The sequence below is a fragment of the Eptatretus burgeri genome, chromosome 16 (genome assembly GCF_056783735.1).
Source record: "Eptatretus burgeri isolate ZD-2024b chromosome 16, Ebu_testis_v1, whole genome shotgun sequence".
Taxonomy (NCBI): Eukaryota; Metazoa; Chordata; class Myxini; order Myxiniformes; family Myxinidae; genus Eptatretus; species Eptatretus burgeri.
Genome location: NC_140976.1, coordinates 37,210,219 through 37,232,433, shown reverse-complemented (window position 1 = coordinate 37,232,433; position 22,215 = coordinate 37,210,219). Strand labels below are relative to the sequence as shown.

Genomic DNA, 22,215 nt, shown 5'->3' with positions numbered 1-22,215 from the left:
ATCTCAAAAGGTTTTGAACTGATGCGGATGAAACTAGCTGGACAAGTTGGGTGTATGACAAGGACAAATTGATTAGATTTTGGTGCAGATCCGGATCCAAGAATTTTTAAAGTGAATCTTCATAATTGAAAGATGGATATCTGGTCCAGCCATAAACAACGTATCGCACAATATCTCTAAAAGTTGTGGACGGATGTGGACGAAACTTGGTGGATGAGTTGGGGAGGTGACAAGAACAAGCCGATTACATTTTGATAAAGGTCCAGATGAAGATCCGGCTTATCAGTGTGATACAAAATGTAAACTATTCAGCCTCGTGGATGTATGCGCTTTACTGAGTGCTATTCTAGTTTTTAAAGATTTTATTACATATTCATTCATTACATTTACATTTACATTCTGGTTTTCAGCTTTCCATTCATTTTGTCTCTATACTATCCTTTACGTTGTCTTTTTACTTATTGTCTGTCTTTTGCACGATTTTGTTGTTCTCCCAGCTTTGACTTGGTGGCCCCCGGAGGCGGTAGCCTGTGTCTACTCTTCAATCGCTTGCCATTCTTGCCAGCCCGTCGTTGTCTCTGGCCACCCTGGGGTCGCTTTCTCGGCCTGGAGCCATTCGCCCTGCGGCGCGAGAGTAACCATGTCCCGGCCTGTGCCGTGGCCGTTCTGCCGCCACCGGGTCCGTTGACGCTTCTCGCAGCACCGTCACCCACCTTTCGCTCCACCTGCTCCTCACAACATGGCATCAGCCCAGAAACACAGGTATAAAATAATTGCTTGGAATGAATGAATGAAGAAACAATGTTTCTTTTATGGTACCTTGATCCCAGTTTATATTCGCATCCAATTTAATGTTTTGATTTGTCCATGACTATTGTCTTCAATGCAAAAATTAGCAAGGTCTTCTAATGCTTTTGTTTATTTGGAAGGAAAAAACATGTGTGTGTGTGTGTGTGTGTGTGTGTGTGTGTGTGTGTGTGTAAAAATTAACTCCTCCCATGCTCTCCTAGCTGAAGAAAGCTGCATAACACAACTAAGAAGATGTACTAGTCTGACAGCTGAAAAGGGGGGGGGGGGGCGTGTAGCGTCAGGAATTTCATGTATGTACAACAATACTTGTGAATGTCTGCAGCTGCAGAGGAACGTGAGTATGGTTTGAATTGACAAAGGGTTGACGTACCTTGTGTAGCTTTTCTTGGTTGTTTTATGCAGCTTTCTTCAGCTGGAAGAGCATGTAATGTCCTCCAATTATGGGTAAGAGACGTGATTGGGTCCTGTTATAATGTATGTGTGTGTGTAGAAATATATATATATATATATATATATATATATATATATATATATATATATATATATATATATATATATATATATATATATATATATATATATATATATATATATATATATATATATATATATAGTAGTGCACACACACACACACACGGCCAAAATATGTCGACACCCCTTCTAATTAGTGGATTCAGCTATTTCAGCCATACCCATTGCTGACAGGTGTATAAAATCAAGCACATAGCCATGCAATCTCCACAGTACAAACATTGGAAGTAGAATGGGCCGTACTGAAGAGCTCAGTGACTTTCAGCGTGGCACGGTCATAGGATGCCACTTTTCCAACAAGTCAGTTCGTCAAATTTATGCCCTACTAGAGCTGCCCTGGTCAACTGTAAGAGCTGTTCTTGTGAATTGCAAACGTCTATGAGCAAGAACAGCTCAGCCGCGAAGTGGTAGGCCACATGAGCTCACAGAACGGGACCGCCAAGTGCTAAAGCACATAACGCAGAAAAATCGTCTGTCATCGCTTGCAACACTCACTGCCGAGTTCCTAACTGACTCCGGAAGCCATGTCAGCACAAACACTTCGTTGAGAGCTTCAGGAAATGGGTTTGCACCGAGAGCAGTCACACACAAGGCTAAGATCACCGTGTGAAATGCTAAGCGTCGGCTGGAGTGGGATAAAGCTCACCGCCATTGGACTCTGGAGCAGTGGAAATGCATTGTCTGGAATGATGAATCACGCTTCACTATCTGGCAGTCCAACGGATTCATCTGGGTTTGGTGGATGCCAGGAGAACGCTATCTGCCTAAATGTGTCGTGCCAACTGTGAAGTTTGGTGGAGGAGGAATAATGATTTGGGGCTGTTTTTCATGGTTTGAGCTAGGCCCCTTAGTTCCAGTTAAGGGAAGTCTTTATGCCACAGCATACAATGACATTCTGGATGATTCTGTGCTTCCAACTTTGTGGCAACAGTTTGGGGAAGGCCCTTTCCTGTTTCAGCCTGACAATGTCCCGATGCACAAAGCGAGATCCATACAGAAATGGTTTGTTGATATCGGTTTGGAAGAACTTGACTGGCCTGCACAGAGCCCTCACCTCAACCCCATCGAACACCTTTGGGATGAATTGAAACGCCAACTGCGAGCCAGACCTAATCGCCCAACATCAGTGTCCGACCTCATTCATGCTCTTGTCGCTGAATGGAAACATCCCCGCAGTAATGTTCCAACACCTTGTGGGAAGCCTTCCCAGAAGAGTGGAGGCTGTTGCAGCAGCAGGACCAACTCAATATTAATACCGAACTATTTTGGAATGAGACATTGACGAGCAGATGTCCTCCTAGTTTTGGCCATCTATTGTGTATATATACATATAAAATGACAGTTTTTACAGCCATTTTTCCCTGCTGTGCAGGGGTTGGCTTTTTCTTTAGGCAATGTTTTATGGCCGGATGCCCTTCCTGACGCCAACCCTGGTCGCCTCTTACGACACACAGGGATATGGTACACCTATTCTAACCGGGGCATACACCGGGACCAGTACACTGGTACTCATTTCGCCAACCTCAGAAGAATGACAGGCAGAATGAACCCCCTGGTGTTAATTCAGCAGTCAACGGGGCTTGAACTTGGGACCCTAGGATCCCAAGCCGCCACCCTAACCACTAAGCCAACACCAGGCTTATATACATACATATATATATATATATATATACACATACATACATACATACATACATACATACATACATATACGAAAGGCATGGTGGCGAGGCGGTGAAGCCGTCCGTCATTCCATGAAGATTCTCTGTCTATTAATCACGTCCTGTTTGAACGTTAATTATTATCATTGAAGAGCCTAAAGAGCCCAAAGACCCCAAAACAAAAAACTCCGAGGACCCTGAAGACCCAAAAGACCCCAAAGACCTTAACACCATTTAGACCCCTTCAAACTTAACACCATTTAGACCTATCACACCCTTCAGACAGATTAGACAGCTTAGACCCTTGACCATTTTGACCACTTGGACCTTCTTATATCACAAATAAATTAAATAACACCAATATTTCAAATATATTTGAAGAAAAGAAATGTTTGTGTGATGATTGGTGTAAATCATGCCAACACAGCAAATGTATGACATCAATCTCTGCAACGACGTGTGGAGAGGGGAGCGTAGCGAGTCGATCCACGCTAGTGTGTGTGTGTGTGTGTGTGTGTGTGTGTGTGTGTGTGTGTGTGTGTGTGTGTGTGTGTGTATACACAATATATATATATATATATATATATATATATATATATATATATATATATATATATATATATCTTCTTTCGGCTGCTCCCGTTTGGGGTCGCCACAGCGGATCATCCGTATGATCCGCATAGTGATTTGGCACATGTTTTACGCTGGATGCCCTTCCTGACGCAACCTTGGTCGCCTCTTACGACACAGGGATATAGTACACCTATTTTAACCGGGGTATACACCGGCCCAGTATACTGGTACTCATTTCGCGGACCTCGGAAGGATGACAGGCTGAGTCAACCCATATATATATATATATATATATATATATATATATATATATATATATATATATATATATATATATATATATATATATGAGCCTGGTGTTGGCGCAGTGGTTAGGGCAGCGGCTTGGGATCCAAAAGGTCCCGAGTTCAAGCCCCGTTGGGCCACTGAATTAATACACCAGGGGGTTGACTCAGCCTGTCATCCTTCCGAGGTCGGCGAAATGAGTACCAGTATACTGGGCCGGTGTATACCCTGGTTAAAATTGGTGTACCATATCCCTGTGTTGTAAGAGGCGACCAGGGTTGCGTCAGGAAGGGCATCCGGCGTAAAACATGTGCCAAATCACGATGCGGATCATATGGATGATCCGCTGTGGCGACCCTAACGGGAGCAGCCGAAAGAAGAAGAAGAAGATATATATATATATATATATATATATATATATATATATATATATATATATATATATATATATATATATATATATATATATATATATACATATATCCATGTAGTTGTCTCCGAACATGTCCGGACAGTGTTTATCTCACGATGCGACCAAGCGGTGTCTGTCTCCAGACGGTGTTTATAGTATGACCGGTAGAAAATTTATATCAGACATTATTTTGTTTGCATCTTCACTGTTATTCTATATGCAGAAGGATTTTTAAGAGACAGTACGAATTAACACTCTACCACACATCTGCCTTCCCTTCCTCTCACCTCTTGCTGCCTTCCCTTCCCCTACCCCTCCTCACTCTCCCTCCCTCCCTCTTCGCTTCCCCACCCTTCTCTTTCTCTCCCTTCTCTTCCCCCCCCCATTCCCCTTCCCCCTCTTTTTCACCCCCTCCCATCCCTGTAGTATACCCGGTGTAACAGTTTAACTACCCCCCCTGGACAACTTCCCCCCCCCCCAGGGGAATAGAATACATATAAAAAAAAAATAGAAAATGGATAAAAAATAGTATGTAAAGAACATGAACACTGAGAGGTATATATTTTTAGTATAAATCTATTTTTGGCCATAGGGGGGCAAGTTATCCAGGGAGGGGGGTAGACTTATCCTAGGACAAGTACCCGCCCCCGGGGGGGAAGTTGTCCAGGGGGTGACTTATCCTGTTACACCGGTAGTGAAGCGACGTGTGATATTTGCTAGTCATAACAATAATGATGCCACACACACTAAGTGTGTGTGTGTGTGTGTGTGTGTGTGTGTGTGTGTGTGTGTGTGTGTGTGTGTGTGTGTGTGTATGTGTGTGCGCGCGCGCGCGTGTATGCGTGTGTGTGTGCAAGGATGTTTGTACATGGCCTCGATGGTTGGAGCAATCCCCAATGGTTATCTTGTCCCTGGTTAATGAAGCAATCTACTGATACATGAATAAGAAGGATTATGGTGCATCATTAGTTTGGCATTTGCAGTGAACAAACGTGCAAAACAAAACGTGGGAAAACGTAAAATAATCTGCCTCATAAGCTTCCATTGGGACAAATTATCCTGTGTGGGACAATCGTGGAGAATATTTGTCATGACAGCTGATGTCACCAGATTTCATTTTGCTTTTATAAATGTTTCACTCGGGAAATGAGACTGCGTCCGTGGAGTGTGTTTTGGAATTGACAGTGATTCAGTTTCCTTCCATGAACGAGTTGTAATTGATAAGGTGAAATGTGCCACTCAGAAACATTGTTCATGCTGCAAAATCGATGTTGACAAGTTTCATTGTGACTTTGTTTGAAACGTCTGTTTGTTTATGAATGATCACTTGTAATATAGCATGATGTTCGCTTTCATCATCCGAGTACAATGGATATCATTTTATTCGCTTGTCATCCATGAAGCAGGAGATGGCGTTTTGTAATCACGTGTGTGTGTGTGTGTGTGTGTGTGTGTGTGTGTGTGTGTGTGTGTGTGTGTGTGTGTGTGTGTGTGTGTGTGTGTGTGTGTGTGTGTGTGTGTGTGTGTGTGTGTGTGTCCAGGCTGTAACTTTATTTTTTACAATTTGAGCTTTTGTCATCAAATTTTCAAAAAAGCTTTATTATGAGAATTTGGAGAAGTCAAATTAATAATTTGGTCTAATCACATAGTAGTGCCATCATCACCTGACTTGGATTAAACTCTTCATGTTCTTGGCAGAATGCCGACACAATGCAAATTATACACATCAAAATAAATCACCTGGTCGGCAGAATTATACTCAGCATTAACTCACTGGCCGGCACAGTTATACTCGTCATTAACTCATTTGGTTTGCACAGTTATATAGTCGTTATAAACTCACCTGGCCAGCACAGTTTTACGCATCTGCTTGAAGCAATTTTTGAAAAATACGTTTTTTGTTGTTACACAGACGGTGCGAGTACAGGTACCAGTACCAGGATCTTCAGCACGTCTGGTATACACGAGCTGGCGTGCCGATGCCTTTCGCTCTCTGATGCTCGTGCGCCTCACCGGCGCCTCGCCACCCCCAGGCCTGCGTCTCGTACACCTTCTGCTCACCGTCGAGGGACGACTATTCCAACAGCGTTTCTCTCCTGCACCTGGCCTGCACCACTGGCTGGAGTGGGATCGAACTGATGCCTACGGACTGCCAGTCTATGGCACAGCGCACGCATTAGGTGAGATGCACAACTGCACTGGGTTTTACTTTCTTTTACACATCATCGTCACATCTCTCAGGCCTTTAGTGCTGTATTATACAGTACTGCTTTTCACTTCGCACATCCTTCATTTCACCTCAAAGCAAGCAACTCATTGACACACACACACACGCACACGCACACGCACACGCACACGCACACACACACACACACACACACGCGCGTTTTGCAGGAATGTTTCTCAGTGATGCTCTCCTGAGGCCTCTTTATTGAGGAATCGAGGTATCCATGACAAGTTATGTGCATTTCATCACTGAGAGTTGATTTGATTTAATCTGATGTGAATTTATTCAGCAAATTTCAACCTGAAATCACACAGGAATAAATAACCAACAAAAAATGAGCATCACATAATGAGCAAGAAATTAAGGAAAGGGGAAGTTTCCAAGGATTACACCATAAAATTAAAAAAGACTTATTACCTCTGCCACCGAAGGTCCGTCTGGTGTTGGCTTAATGGTTAGGATGGTGGGCTTGGAATCCTAGGATCCTGAGTTCAAACCCCCCTTGGCTGCTAAATTAATACCAGGTGAGGTTGACTCTGCCTGTCATCCTTCCGGGGTTGGCAAAATGAGTGCCAGCTTGCTGGTATACTGTGTTGGAGTGGCGACCCATCCAGGATTGTGCCCAATAGCCAAGGAAACTGCTTAAGCAGCACCAACGCTCTGCACAGAGTATGGTCCCAATCTCCTCCACTGAAGGTAGACGGAGGTTATGATTTTGCACCTGTTTACCTTTCTGTCTCTGTGCAGGAAATCTCAGAAGGTTTTTTTTTTATGGATCTAGATGAAATTTGGTGGGCAGGTTGTGTGTAAGGATGATCTGTTTAGATTTAGGTGACGATCTGGATCCTGATCCCATCACAATAATTTTTTAAGTGATTCTTCACCTTTGAGAGATAGGGCTAAAATGATATATAGCACGATCTCAAAATCTCAAAATATCTCAAAAAGTTGTGAGTGGATTCAGACGAAATTTGGTGGACACGTTGGGTGTGTGACAAGGAATAAGTGATTCAATTTTGGTGAAGATCCGAATCCGGGTCCGGATCCGATAATTTTTTACTTCATTCTTCACCATTGAGCGATAGGGTGTAACTAACATATATATATATATATATATATATATATATATATATATATATATATATATATATATATATATATATATATATATATATATATATATATATATATATATGTATATACCACGATATCTCAAAACGTTTGGGACGGATTCAAATGAAACTTGGTAGACAGGTTAGGTGTGTGACCATGACGAATTAATTTGTTTTTGGTGAAGATCCGAATTTGGATCTGGATAGGAGAATTATTAAATTAATAAAATGATTCTTCACTATTAAGAGATCGGGCTAAAAACGATATATAGCATGATATTTCAAAAACGTATTGTGCCCGATATGTTCTCGTGGATCAGGCATTACGTGGCGGAGGTATGCGCTCTACCGAGGGCCCTTCTAGTTCAAAATGTTATGGACGGATTCTAACGAAACTTGGTGGACAGGTTGTTCATGTGGCGAAGATCAATTGATTCGATATTGCTGAAGATCCAGATCTGGATCCGGATATTAGAATCTTAGTGATTCTTCACCATTGAGTGATGGGGCCAAAATGATATATAGCACAATATCTCAAAAAGTTATGGATGGATTTGGATGGAACTTGGTGGACTGGTTGGGTTGGTGACAAGAACCAGCTGAATAGATTTTCCTTAATGTCCAGATGTAGATCAAGCCCATCAATGGTATACAAAACGTAAACTGCTCAGCCTGGCTGAGATATGCGCTCTACCGACTGTGTCACTGAACTCTGCTGTTACTTCATTTTAAACTGATTACTTCTTTCATTCCATAGGAACCAACCCCAATTATTGTTTCTCTCTGTACCCATTAGTCTCCGTTGGGTTCGAGTATGAACACTGCCCAGATGTTATTCTGTGGGAGAGAAGCTGGAAGACTTTGCAGGGAAGACCCGTCGAGATATTGGGCATGGGAGCCTGGAGTGTGCAGCTGCACCACTCACTGCACATCCCTAGTGGTAAGCCTTAAATTCTCACCTTCATTCTCACCTGCATGACAAAATGTGCAAAAAACAAACAAATGACTGTTTTATATGAGTGAACAAAAATTTTGTGCAGCAATGATGTTAGTCACTGTTATTGAGTATTACTGAATGCAATAGTTCAAGACCCACAATTCACTTTGTGGTAACTGCAAGAAAAGGCAACCAAACAAAATCTGAGTCTTCTTAAAAATTATTCATTGCATTTCCAAGATGCTGTAGCACATTGTCCACCGAGAGTGGGCCGATAAGGGCATTCCCGCCCTGAGGGCAGAAATACCTACTATTTTGATGCAAAAGATGATGATTTGTAATCCCAAATACCATTGGGGGGTGCTATATGATACATATTTACACAGTGAGAATTGGAGTCTTCCCACAATTCTGAACCCTCTCCTCTAGATATGCTACCCTGACAGAAACTATACTTACGTTACCCTCGGGCAACATGAAAAATTTGGTTGGAATTGGTTCAGTAGTTTTTTTTATGTTTTGAAGCACATATTAATGAACAGACACAAACTCGTGTGTGTGTGTATATGTGTATATCTTCTTTTTCTTTCGGCTGCTCCCGTTAGGGGTCGCCACAGCGGATCATCCATTATGATCCGCATAGTGATTTGGCACATGTTTTACACCGGATGCCCTTCCTGACGCAACCCTGGTCGCGTCTTACGACACAGGGATATGGTACACCTATTTTAACCGGGGTATACACCGGCCCAGTATACTGGTACTCATTTCGCCGACCTTGGAAGGATGACAGGCTGAGTCAACCCCCTGGTGTATTAATTCAGTGGCTCAACGGGGCTTGAACTCAGGACCTCTTGGATCCCAAGCCGCTGCCCCAACCACTGCGCCAACACCAGGCTCGTATATGTGTATATATATATATATGTATATACAGTGGGGAGAACAAGTATTTGATACACTGCCGATTTTGCAGGTTTTCCCACTTACAAAGCACGTAGAGGTCTGTAATTTTTATCATAGGTACACTTCAACTGTTAAAGATGGAGTCTAAAACAAAATCCTGAAAATCACATTGTATGATTTTTAAATAATTAATTTGCATTTGATTGCATGAAATAAGTATTTGATCACCTACCAACCAGTAAGAATTCCGGCTCTCACAGACCTGTTAGTTTTGTCTTTAAGAAGCCCTCCCATTCTCCACTCATTACCTGTATTAACTGCACCTGTTTGAACTCGTTATCTGCATAAAAGACAGCTGTCCACATTCAATCAATCAGACTCCAACCTCTCCACAATGGGCAAGAACAGAGAGCTGTCTAAGGACATCAGGGACAAAATTGTAGACTTGCACAAGGCTGGGATGGGCGACAGGACAATAGGCAAGCAGCTTGGTGAGAAGGCAACAACTGTTGGCGCAATTATTAGAAAATGGAAGAAGTTCAAGATAACAGTCAATCTCCCTCGGTCTGGGGCTCCATGCAAGATCTCACCTCGTGGAGCCTCAATGATCATGAGAAAGGTGAGGCATCAGCCCAGAACTACACGGCAGGACCTGGTCAATGACTTGAAGAGAGCTGGGACCACGGTATCAAAGAAAACCATAAGTAACACACTACGCCGTCATGGATTAAAATCCTGCAGCGCATGCAAGGTCCCTCTGCTCAAGCCAGCGCATGTCCAGGCCCGTCTGAAGTTTGCCAATGACCATCTGGATGATCCAGAGGAGGAATGGGAGAAGGTCATGTGGTCTGAGACCAAAATAGAGCTTTTTGGGTTAAACTCCACTCGCCATGTTTGGAGGAAGAAGAAGGATGAGTACAACCCCAAGAACACCATCCCAACCGTGAAGCCTGGAGGTGGAAACATCATTCTTTGGGGATGCTTTTCTGCAAAGGGGACAGGACGACTACACCGTATTGAGGGGAGGATGGATGGGGCCATGTATCACGAGATCTTAGCCAACAACCTCCTTCCCTCAACAAGAGCATTGGAGATGGGGCGTGGCTGGGTCTTCCAGCATGACAACGACCCGAAACACACAGCCAGGGCAACTAAGGAGTGGCTCCGTAAGAAGCATCTCAAGGTCCTGGAGTGGCCGAGCCAGTATCCAGACCTGAACCCAATAGAAAATCTTTGGAGGGAGCTGAAAGTCTGTGTTGCCCAGCGACAGCCCCGAAACCTGAAGGATCTGGAGAAGATCTGTATGGAGGAGTGGGCCAAAATCCCTGCTGCAGTCTGTGCAAACCTGGTTAAGAACTACAGGAAACGTCTGATCTCTGTAATTGCAAACAAAGGTTTCTGTACCAAATATTAAGTTCTGTTTTTCTGATGTATCAAATACTTATTTCATGCAATAAAATGCAAATTAATTATTTATAATCATACAATGTGATTTTCAGGATTTTTGTTTTAGATTCCGTCTTTCACAGTTGACATGTACCAATGATAAAAATTACAGACCTCTACGTGCTTTGTAAGTGGGAAAACCTGCAAAATCGGCAGTGTATCAAATACTTGTTCTCCCCACTGTATACCGGGCATAGTGGCGCGCGCCTGTAATCCAGCTACTCGGAGGCTTGGGTTGGAGGATCGCTTGAGGACGGGAGCTCTGCACTGGGCCATACTATGAGAGGGTGTAGGGCAGCCCGGAATCATGGCGAAACCCAATCCTTATCCCTGTGTCGTAAGAGGCGACCAGGGTTGCGTCAGGAAGGGCATCCGGCGTAAAACATGTGCCAAATCACTATGCGGATCATGTGGATGATCCGCTGTGGCGACCCCTAACGGGAACAGCCGAAAGAAGAAGAAGAAGATATATATATATATATATAAATATATATATGTTAGACAAGCAGAAGTACCCACCACTTTTCTGATCAATTTAATTAAAAGACCCCATGTTGTACATAACAGACATTCTGCTCTATCACTATAATTTACCTGAGGTCATCTTCCATCTGCTTGGAAGTCAGCTCACATCACCATCATCAACCATCGTTGCTTCTTATATATAGTGCGAGTAAAAATAACTTCCACCTCACTGAGAAACTCATTGTTGGATGTTTTGGTTTGAACCTCCACTTAAAATGAGTGAAATGAAACATTTAGAAAAATTTGAATTATTTTCACTCTGATTTCAACATCACCGTGAGCTCCTGACCACGTACAAAGCTTTCATTCGCAGCCTGATGGAGTCCTGCTCTTCCCTCTGGGTTGGTGCTCCCACCTCTCACCTTTCTCGGCTTCACGCTGTGGAAACCAAGGCATTTAGGATCATTGGTATCTCCCGCAGTGAGGCTGAGTCTTTGGGTCTCTCATGCTCTCACAGCAGGCAGGTCGGTGGTCTTTCTGTCTTATACCATCTCCTCTCTGGCCTCCACTCCTCCTGCTCTGTCTGCTTTCTGTCCCGCTCTTATTTCTGCAGGGCACTCAAGGTCCGCCCGTAACCCCCTTCTGGTAAAACTACCAAAATCAAGAATCACTGCTCTCCTTCATTGCTCTTTTTTCCTGCCTTTGGAACAAACTCCCACACTCTCTGCAATCCCACTCTTCACTCCAAGTCTTCAAAACGGCTGTTCACCACCATCTCTATCTTCCACCATCCAAAATCATGATATTTTCTACCCTGTTAATCCACCCCAAACCCACCTCCTTCAAATTCCCTATTTTCCTTCCTGAAAGTCCCTGTAGTGTCCATCTTGTTTACCATGTGTACTCCACCCATCCCTCTTGTCTCCTGCTTCCCTTGTTAAACTTTCTTTGTGTGAGCTCTTATATGAACGAGCCTTGTCATTGTTTGTTTGTGTTAATATATATATATATATATATATATATATATATATATATATGCGTATTTTGAAAGAAGAAGAAGGCGCTTCCAACTAAAAGTAAAAACTCGATCGATTCCGCTCATTTGAGCAAAAAAACGAGAGCAGACCCGGTCTCAGGGCAACGTTTCGCCGGCTTCGCAGCCGCTTTCATCAGGCACAATAGACCTACAAAGCGAGTTGAAAAGAACCCATTTCATTAAATTTGTTCCCATGTAACTTGTACATTCATGAATGTGTTATACCTGTTCATTTTGTTCATTAAAAGTTTTATGATTACCATTTAAATTGCAGCTTTTCATGTTTTTTCTTTTGTGCATTGAAATGTCTCTGTAAATTATAAATGCCTAAATACATACACATTGGCCGTGTCATCATCCTCAGCCTCTCTGAAAGAATAGTGACTACCCAGGCTGGGATCGCCAATGTTGTCTGCATGTGCACTGGACATCTCAGACACGTTTTCAATATCGGGTTCTGCGTAATCGTCGAAATGATCAAAACCTCATTTTTCCTCCTCTGATTCTGGGTCTCTTTCACCAACTGCAGTTGATTTGACGCGGTTTTGAGAGGAAATCGATGGAAAGCTGTTTCAAACGCTTCTTCGACGGTATTTATATGACTCTAAATAAACAACGTGCTCTCACTTGAGCCTTGTGTGCACAGCCATGTATAGTGTGCTAAATCCAATGTCACATGAGATAACTGTCGAAACAAGTAAAACTTGGAATTTCCATACAAAGTTACTTCCCTTTATAAACGCATAGTGAACCCGGTTGGTGCGGAGATGGGTTCAACTCTTCAACTGCTCTCTCACCATAGGTCAGTTGCCACTCTTAGTTTGTTCTACAGATATTTTAATGGCAAATGTTATGCTGGACTTTTAAACTTGGTTCCTCCTGTTCGAGTGTTTGGACACGAGACTTGGTTTGCCATCTCAGCACACCCATGTAATATAGCTGATCCAAAGAGCAGAACGAAAGAATGTGGAGATAGTTTTATCCCTCATGCTGTCTCGCTTTGGAATTCACTACCTGAAACATGCTTCCCATTATCCTACAATCTACCCAGCTTTCAGAGGAATGTCAATTCCTACTTCCTACATCTTTGAGGTTACATCGCATTTCACCTGACTTCAGCTACTTCCTGTGTCTTGGATGTTTTTTGTTATTTTTTTCTTTCGTTTGTTTTCTTTTGCTTTATCCTTATCTTTATCTCACCTTCTCTTTGCTCTTTACCTGGAGTGGCTTTATTCATTGTTTGTGGTGATTTCCATTAAAACAAGCTCAAATGAGCTAAGATCCTCGTCCTCTTAATGATGTCATAAAAACGAATATGGGTACTTCCATGTAAAAGTGGACACTGGTTGAAAAAAAATTAATGAACCATATACTATATTTTTTAATATATCTGTTGGGAAACATCCCCAGGTTTGATGTTTTGATGCTTATTTCTCATCTGAACCAATCAACTAAGAATTAGTGGATGCCTTCCAATTAGATTATTTTCAGTCAGATTCTGTCATGAAAACCTTGGTATCAAAGAACCCTCCTGGAATATCGATAAATCAGACTGATCCAGCTAACTAGTTTCTCTTATATGTAGAAATATGTAGAAATTATGTAGAAGTAGAAATTATGTAGAATTATGTAGAAGAAATCTCTTATGTAGAAATAATAACATTTGCTCTAGGACTAATTGTATTGGTACAGGGTTGTGGAAGTCAATTGATAGTGGTTGGTGTAACGTGAGTTACTGAAACATCATTCTTTTTACATAAGTCTCCAATCCATTCACATCTGAACACATTCGTTCACCAGTCTGGCCCGTTTGAGTGACCTAGACCTATTGGCAACAAAACAATGATCAGATTCTATCCTAAAGTACATAGCAGTCATCTATAAACTGTAACGCGAGTTACTCACTTTTTCATCGTTATATAAGTTACATGTTGCAGTTCACTTTTCATTCTTTCTAAAATTCAAGTATGGACCCTCAGTCATTATACGTAACTGGCCACTCCGTAATTCATATGTCTTTTTGAGGAGAAACGGTTAATAAAGTTTAGTTGTTTTTGACCATGTCCATTTGTTGTAACATGAGTTACCATGCCTAAAAAGGCCATGCTACACCACACATTGAAGACATTCATCATCAGACCATACCACAGAATAGGTTCAATATCAATGCTAGCCTGACCAATAATCTGGATCATTGCAGTTGTTAGCAATGCTGTGGGGGACTAGATACATTCTCATATGACCTTCAAATGTAACGTGAGTTACCATGGAAGTCACCATATGACGTCATTGTGATGTATCACGTTTGCGATAAATTATCTGTGCTAATGCCTGGCTTGATTCCCACAAACAAAATTCAAACAGCTTGCCTAGTTTCGGAGATAATGGTATAGGCGATTTCCATTAGCGGCGATATTATGACGTCAACTTTTTTTCTCGGAAGAATTTCCAAAATTGGAGATGGTTACTGCCTGCGCGTGGGCTTTCTGCTTATACATGGCAAGTTTCACGAAGATCGGATGAAAACTCTGGGTTGTGAAACAAAAAATGTCAAAAAATAGGAATGACGTCATAGAAATTTATATGACGTCATAGTGATGTATCATATGTGCAGTAATTCTTCTCTGCTAATGCCCTGTTCGATTCCCGCAAACAGAATTCAAAAAGCTTGCCTAGTTTCAGAGATAATTTTTTAGGCGATTTCCATTAGCGGAGATATTTTGACGTCATAACTTTTTTTTCTAGGAGGAATTTTAAAAATCGGAGATCGTTACTGTCTGCGCAGGGTATTTTTACATATGTAGGCCAAGTTTCAGGAAGTTTCGATGAAAACTGTAGGCTGTGAAACAAAAAAGTCCACAAGAAGAAGCAGAAGAACAACAACGTGAGTAAGACTTCGAGATCCTCCACGAGGATCTAAAAAAAAACAAAAAACCTCGGCGTACCTTTGTCAGATTGCTTGGGCCATTTTGCTGAGAAGAGGACTTCTGACATCCTCTGAACAGGATAATTTCACGTCTAGATACAATATGTGTCGAAGACTTCAACCTAAACTCAAATGGATTTGAATGAAATAAGATTTGCTTGATTTAGTTGCTCCTGAGTTGAGGCCAGAGAAGTCACTGCACTGTATATTTAACATTAAAATCTTCATCGTCATATTACGAGTTTGAGTTGATGATGTCTTGTATATTGTGAATACTAATTGGCATCAGGCGGAGATAACAAGTCAGGATCTCTGCTTCGAGAATGGTAAGACTGTCGTGTCGTGGAAGTGAAACTCCTTTCGACCCTGTCATTGATAAACATCAGGAAGTTAATACAACGCTGCAAACTGTAAGCATGTACATCCCCATTGTTAATTATAGCAGTATCAAATTGCGTAATATGACCTTACACAGTATTACGTGCTGCCTCCGTGCATCAAAATGAGTACCCAAATTACCCAAAGGGGAACACGACAAAGTTTAACAGATCACACTTAAGTGTTCCGCCAATTGTTTAAACAGGTGAAACCAGCATATGACATGAAACAGAAGGAAATTTAATACTAAATTTATTAATCCCCACTGTCAGCCTTTCAAACGCTAATACCATTTAATAAGATTCAATCACAATGATTTTTAAAGAAACACTCAATGATTTTAATGATTTTAAAAGAAACACTCAATGTTCAATGCTTTTAAAACTCCCCAGAGTTAAACACACAGTTTCAATGCAGTTTTGAATAAACTCACGATTTTCAAGTCTGCAACTTATCTCACGTATCCGAATAAAAATAGACCATTAGAATACAACTTGGTGTCAAAGTTGGTTGCGTTCACGTTTGAAGCAGGCTCTGTTGCCTTCATGGGTTCACAAGTGTGCACAAAGTGATGTCCGACTGGCCAGCGTGTTGCGAGTCCCCAGAAGGTGATCTTTGTACCACCAAAGCAAGCAGATTAATCCGTGTCCACTGCTCGCCATTAAGGCCTAAGTCACATTTGCTCTATGGCTAGGATACGGCGGCCATACCCCCCCTGAATTGACAGAAACGTGCGGCGGCCGCAGAGTTTCTGAGGTGGCCTCAGGGTGGCCCTACGCCATATGGCTATCTTTTACAGGCCGTAGGGGTCGCTGTGGAATTATAGCGCGGAGTTATAACTTTTTTTCATTTCTACGTTGGCCGTAGCAATTAGACAAGCCAAGCTGTGATGTAGATGTGTTCCACATCGACCGTACGTTGGGCGTATGGTGGGCTTGCGTTATTCGTGCGGCTGCCGGAGGCTCTTATCAATGAAAAATGAATTTTGCCAACCCCCCAAAAATTATGGTGGCCGCACTATTTCCACGGTCGCCGTAGGGTAGTCCTAAGGCGTCCCTGTGTTCAACGTACGGTGGCCTTGCGGTCTGTGTGACTACCTGCGGGAAACGCAGGGTCAACGCACGTTTCCCCTATGCCCGCCGTGCATCCTACGTTCGGCCTCCGTGGCAGTCTGCGTCGACCGTGCGTCCACCGTGCGCTACCACTCGAGATCGGAGTATAGGTGTTTGCCTATACTCCGAACTGGTATATTCAGTTATATATATTATAGTTATAGTGTATTCAGTTATACATACTGGTATATTCCAAACTGGTCTTCTTCTTCTTCTTTCGGCTGCTCTTGTTAGGGGTCGCCACAGCGGATCATCCGTAAGATCCGCATAGTGATTTGGCACAGGTTTTATGCTGGATGCCCTTCCTGACGCAACCCTGGTCACCTCTTACGACACAGGGATATGGTACACCTATTTTAACTGGGGCATACACCGGGCCCACTACACTGGTACTCACTTTGCCGACCTCGGAAGGATGACAGGCTGAGTCAACCTCCTGGTGTGTATTAATTCAAGCGACCAACGGGACTTGAACTCAGGACCTTTTGGATCCCAAGCCGCTACCCTAACCACTATGCCAACACCAGGCTATATTCCGAACTGGTATATTTTTATTTCAGTAAAAAAAGAACTGGTATATATACCCACTCGTTACCGTCCGTCTGGCCGCACGTTCGCTTTAGGGCCCCCCTGCGGTTGCCTTGCGGGCACCTTGAGGCTACCTTGCGTCTGCCTTGAAAATTCTATGGCCGCCGCAGGGACGCCCTAAGGTCACCGTGCGATATCAAATCAAAGACCGTACGGCACCCCCACGTTTTCAGTCTCCACGATTTCTAAATACCCCGTGCGGCTCCCCGAAAAATAAAAACATATGTGACTGCTACATTGTGTGACCGTGGAAATACTGCGGCCGCCCTATAATTGCTCGTGGCCGTAGATTTTGTAGACCCTACGGCCGCCGAGCCAAATGTGACTTAGGCCTAAGGACCACGTTGCGTCCAGCAGTGCCGAGGGATGAGGACGAACTTGGCCTTGGTTTTGTTGATGTACTTAGAGAGGGTAGGTCTGCTTTGATGTCAGCTCCGTGATCCCAGCAGGATAATAGACGTTTGTCGAGAACCCAACCGGCCAGCAGGTAGGATTGACTAGCATCTGCAAAGATTCTGCTGGATCAAATCAGGGGTGGTGGTCACCATGCAACCCTCACAGCACCCTCATCGCTGGTTTGATCCTGGTTTCATAAGCTCAGCCACATGCTGCAGCTGTTCCATCTCTCATAGTCCACATCACATTCTCCCTTCACATTGTGTTTCACTCTCCTTTCCTCCTTTCTATCTCCTCCTTATTTTGTGTCTTACTCAACGACATTCATTATGAGACCTGGTGACAAGATGTCTGCATTCCTTGTCTGTGCAGAGGCTTGTTCATTGTCCAGATCAGCACGTCTTCAAAGACTCTCTCCACAATGACTTTTTCTCCCAGTCTGTTCCTCTTTCATGTAGGAGTAGAGTTTGAACACACTAATCAAAACACTGCATAATACAAAGTGATTTATCCAAACAAGTGAACAGTTTAACTTATACAAAGCTTTCTTCAAAGTATTTCTGACATTCCAGCATTCTATTCTTCTTGTTCTTGTTCTTCTTGTTCTTCTTGTTCTTGTTCTTCTTCTTGTGTGTGGCAGCTTGGCTGTCAGGTAGCTATCATTTTGTTGGGGTGCGACTGCACTGCTGATGTGCTCCTATATCAGTAAACTGATACTCATTTCGCCGAAGGATGACTGGCTGAGTCAACCCCACTTGTTGTTAATTCAGAGGCAAATGGTGCTCAAACTCTGGGTCCTAAGATCCCAAGCCAGCCACCCTAACCGCTAAGCGCTAAGCCAACACCAGGCTTCCAGCATTCTCTCAAGCGCCGCCTATGCATGCAGCTGTTTGCACAAGTGTCCTTTCACAAGTAACCACAATTCATATTTAATTTAACTTACCCTTTCCACAGCATATGCCTTAGCAACATTTCCAATCATGTGGTATATATTATATATTGATCCATAACACACAGTTAAAATAATGATCATAGTTTCACTTATTTCCAACAAATCGCTTACAAGCTTCCTTTACTCTCATAGCCAATGTGTGGCACTCAACGGAATCCTTTAATCTCCTCTCCCTGTCTCGGTGTTCTGGGCCAAGTCCTATTACTGATATTCATCAATGATCGCAAGGAATCACAAGGAAATTAGATGCAGGTGGAGGCCATTCAGCCCATCATGCCTGTGCCACATCAACAACACACCAATTTATCAACAATATCAAATAAGAAAATGCAAAAATGTGTTTTTTTAAAGTGTTTTTTGTTTATTATTTTTTGTTGTTTTTGTAATTTTTTTGTAGTTTTTTTTCTTTCCTTCTTGTTATGGGAGGGGGCATGGGCTTGGTTAAAAAACACACACAACATAAACCGCACAATACCCGTTGATGAGACCCCCATCAACAACACTCCGTTCACCCATCAGCACGCAATCACCCATCAGTGCTCAAACTACCTAAAAGTCCTGCCAACATCCCTACACCACTCTATCTCCAATACTTCCAGGTACCTATCTAATTCCAGTTTAAACTTATCTTCTGTTTCTTCTGCCACTACCTTTCCAGGGAAACCATTCCATGCATTAACGATGATCTCTCTCTCTCCTCTCTCTCTCTCTCTCTCTCTCTCTCTCTCTCTCTCTCTCTCTCTCTCTCCCACTCTTCCTTTCTCTCTCTCTCTCACTCTCTCTCTCTCCCACTCTCTCTCTCCCACTCTTCCACTCTCTCACTCTCTCACTCTCTCACTCTCTCACTCTCTCACTCTCTCTCTCTCTCTCTCTCTCTCTCACTCTCTCACTCTCTCACTCTCTCACTCTCTCACTCTCTCACTCTCTCACTCTCTCACTCTCTCACTCTCTCACTCTCTCACTCTCTCACTCTCTTACTCTCTCACTCTCTGGAAAATCCCCTTTATCTATTTGCTGATGACTACCTTCTGCCATGACATCCCTCAGCCTTCAGACAGGCAGGCTGCAGCCTCTTCCCTCTCTTCAGACCTTGAAAAAAAAATCACACGATGGTCATATACTTGGAATATGTCTTTCAATCTTGACAAATCTCACACTCTCATTGTCTCTCTCCAAAAGGACTGTCTGCAACCCCCCCCCCCTATCTACTTTCTTAACAATCCTCTAGTTCTGTCATTCAGACTCCTGGGTTTCACTATCATCCATGATCTTTCTTGGGTAAAACACATTTTAAAGTTGGCATCTTCCATCAAACAAAATAATTCCTGGGCAGATCTGAACTCCTGTCCACTTACAAGGCCTTCATGCACAGCTTGATGGAGTACTGCCTTCCCTTCTGAGCTGGCGCCCTTCATCACACGTTGCTCAGCTGGACACCGTGGAAACCAAGGCCTTCAAGATCATTGGGATATCCCATGCTGAATCTGAGTCTCTGTACCTCTCACTTTCACATCACAGACAGGATGGTGGTCTCTCTGTCTTCTACCACCCCATTTCTGGTCTTACACCCTCTGTGTTTTCCGTGCTTTATCCCCTCTCAGGTTTCTGCAGGGCACACACACACACACACACACACACACACACACACACACACACACACACACACACACACACACACACACACACACACACACACACACACACACACACACACATCCCCATCAACCCCTCTCTGGTGAAACTACCTAAATCCAGGATCACCGCACACCTCCACTCATTTGTTCCTCTTTTTCCCAGCTGTGGTACTGATTTCCACATTCTCTTCAATCTCATTCCTCCCTCCAGGTCATAAAGGCAGCTGTTCACAACCATCTCAGGTCATCCCCAATCCAAGACCATGATCTTTTCTACTCTCGTTAACCCACCCCAATCGCTTCTCCTAAATTTTCAGTCATTCCTCATGAGAGTTTCCTTCTGTATCCATCTTGTCCATCCCATACATCCTCTCTTGCTCCCCCCACCCCCATTCCTCCCCACACCCATTGTTTTTCTGCCTCCCTTTGTCTTGACCTTTGGCCCTCCCTGCTGTTCCTTTTGTTCTGTTGTATCCTGATTCATCCATTGTACAGATATTGGCTCTTCCACGAGCCTCGACTATGTATACAAGGAAAAAAAAATCTCATGCCCATCCTTATAAAATTACTCCTGTACAAAATCAGAATCACCCATCCAGGTCACTAGCTAAGGGCCAGTAGGAAAGCCATTGGGCCATCTATTTATTACATGTACAAAATGGCAGGATTTTCAACCCTTATACCTTCCCTGTATGCCTCACACATGCCACTTCTCTTCCTCTAGTCACACCTCCTCTCATAGGCTGGTGTTGGCTTAGCGGTTAGGGTGGTGGCTTGGGATCCTAGGGTCCTGAGTTTGATCCCCGTTAACACCAGGGGATTGACTGAATTAACACCAGGGGATTGACTCAGCCTGTCATCCTTCTGAGGTCAGTGAAATGAGAACCAGTGTATTGGTAAAAGGGGCATTGCATCAGCGGCATAGTTGCACCCCTAACCAATGAAGCAACCAGCAGCCAAAAAGGCAGCACATGATGGGAACCTCCTCTCAACTTATTTTTACTTATCTGTGTCCTCCTTTCACACTCCTCCACTTATTTTCTTAATTATCTTCGACTCCACCTTCTTCTCTTTCTCTATTCCTATCTCCTCCAAACATCTCTGAGCTCTGTCCGACTGACCGATCATCCGTCCATGAGCGATCATACATTTAGCTTTCATATTGCAGATATCCATTCCTCATGACATTATCTCAACCTGATTAGATCACAGCTGTGAATAGCTGAATTATGTTGCCATGGAAACCATCTCAATAACTTGGCTTGTATTTGCGATATTTCAAAAACCGTTCAAGATTTAGCTTTCGTATTGCACAGATGTTGTCCTCATACCACCCAAAAGGTGAGGGACCTAGAGTACCAGATCCTTTTCTTGCTTATCTTCTCCCCTTCTCTTCCTCTTCTCCTATCTCCCTCCTAACCTTTCCCATACTCTTTCCCCTACTGGTACTGTAAAATACACAAGTGCTATTTTGAAAATATATAATCATGGTTTTGAAAAGTTGAAATGAATAATTTCTAAAAATCATTCAAAATTCATTTGTATATTTTTTATTTTTGAAATTAATAACGAAAATTAGTTCAATTGAGTCGTTTTAAAAATGAAAATTCAAGGAATCATGTTTTTCATGAAATATCTTATATGGTATTTGACCTTTGACCATTGTGCTGTACCTTTGGCACTGAACGATTGGGCCAAATTTGTTTCTTGTTTCTTTTGAAATAAACAAAATACCTTTTATAGACATCTATCTTTGATATAGGACAGTTTTAAGCCGATTCATGTGGTTAAATCTGCACTAATATGGTACTACTTCGAAAATAAGTCCCCT

At 42.8% G+C, this 22,215-nt stretch overlaps 1 protein-coding gene across 7 annotated transcripts in view; it reads left to right on the top strand.

Moving 5' to 3' along the window:
- The window catches only part of LOC147010865 (teneurin-3-like), a 307,484-nt gene that overhangs the window by 152,153 nt on the left and 133,116 nt on the right, over positions 1-22,215 (top strand). For all 7 annotated transcript variants that reach the window (XM_085860654.1, XM_085860652.1, XM_085860653.1 and 4 more), the window contains exons 17-19: positions 498-762; positions 6,185-6,452; positions 8,408-8,551. In XM_085860654.1, coding sequence (XP_085716780.1) covers positions 498-762; positions 6,185-6,452; positions 8,408-8,551 — 677 coding nt within the window. The remainder of the gene's footprint in view (positions 1-497; positions 763-6,184; positions 6,453-8,407; positions 8,552-22,215) is intronic.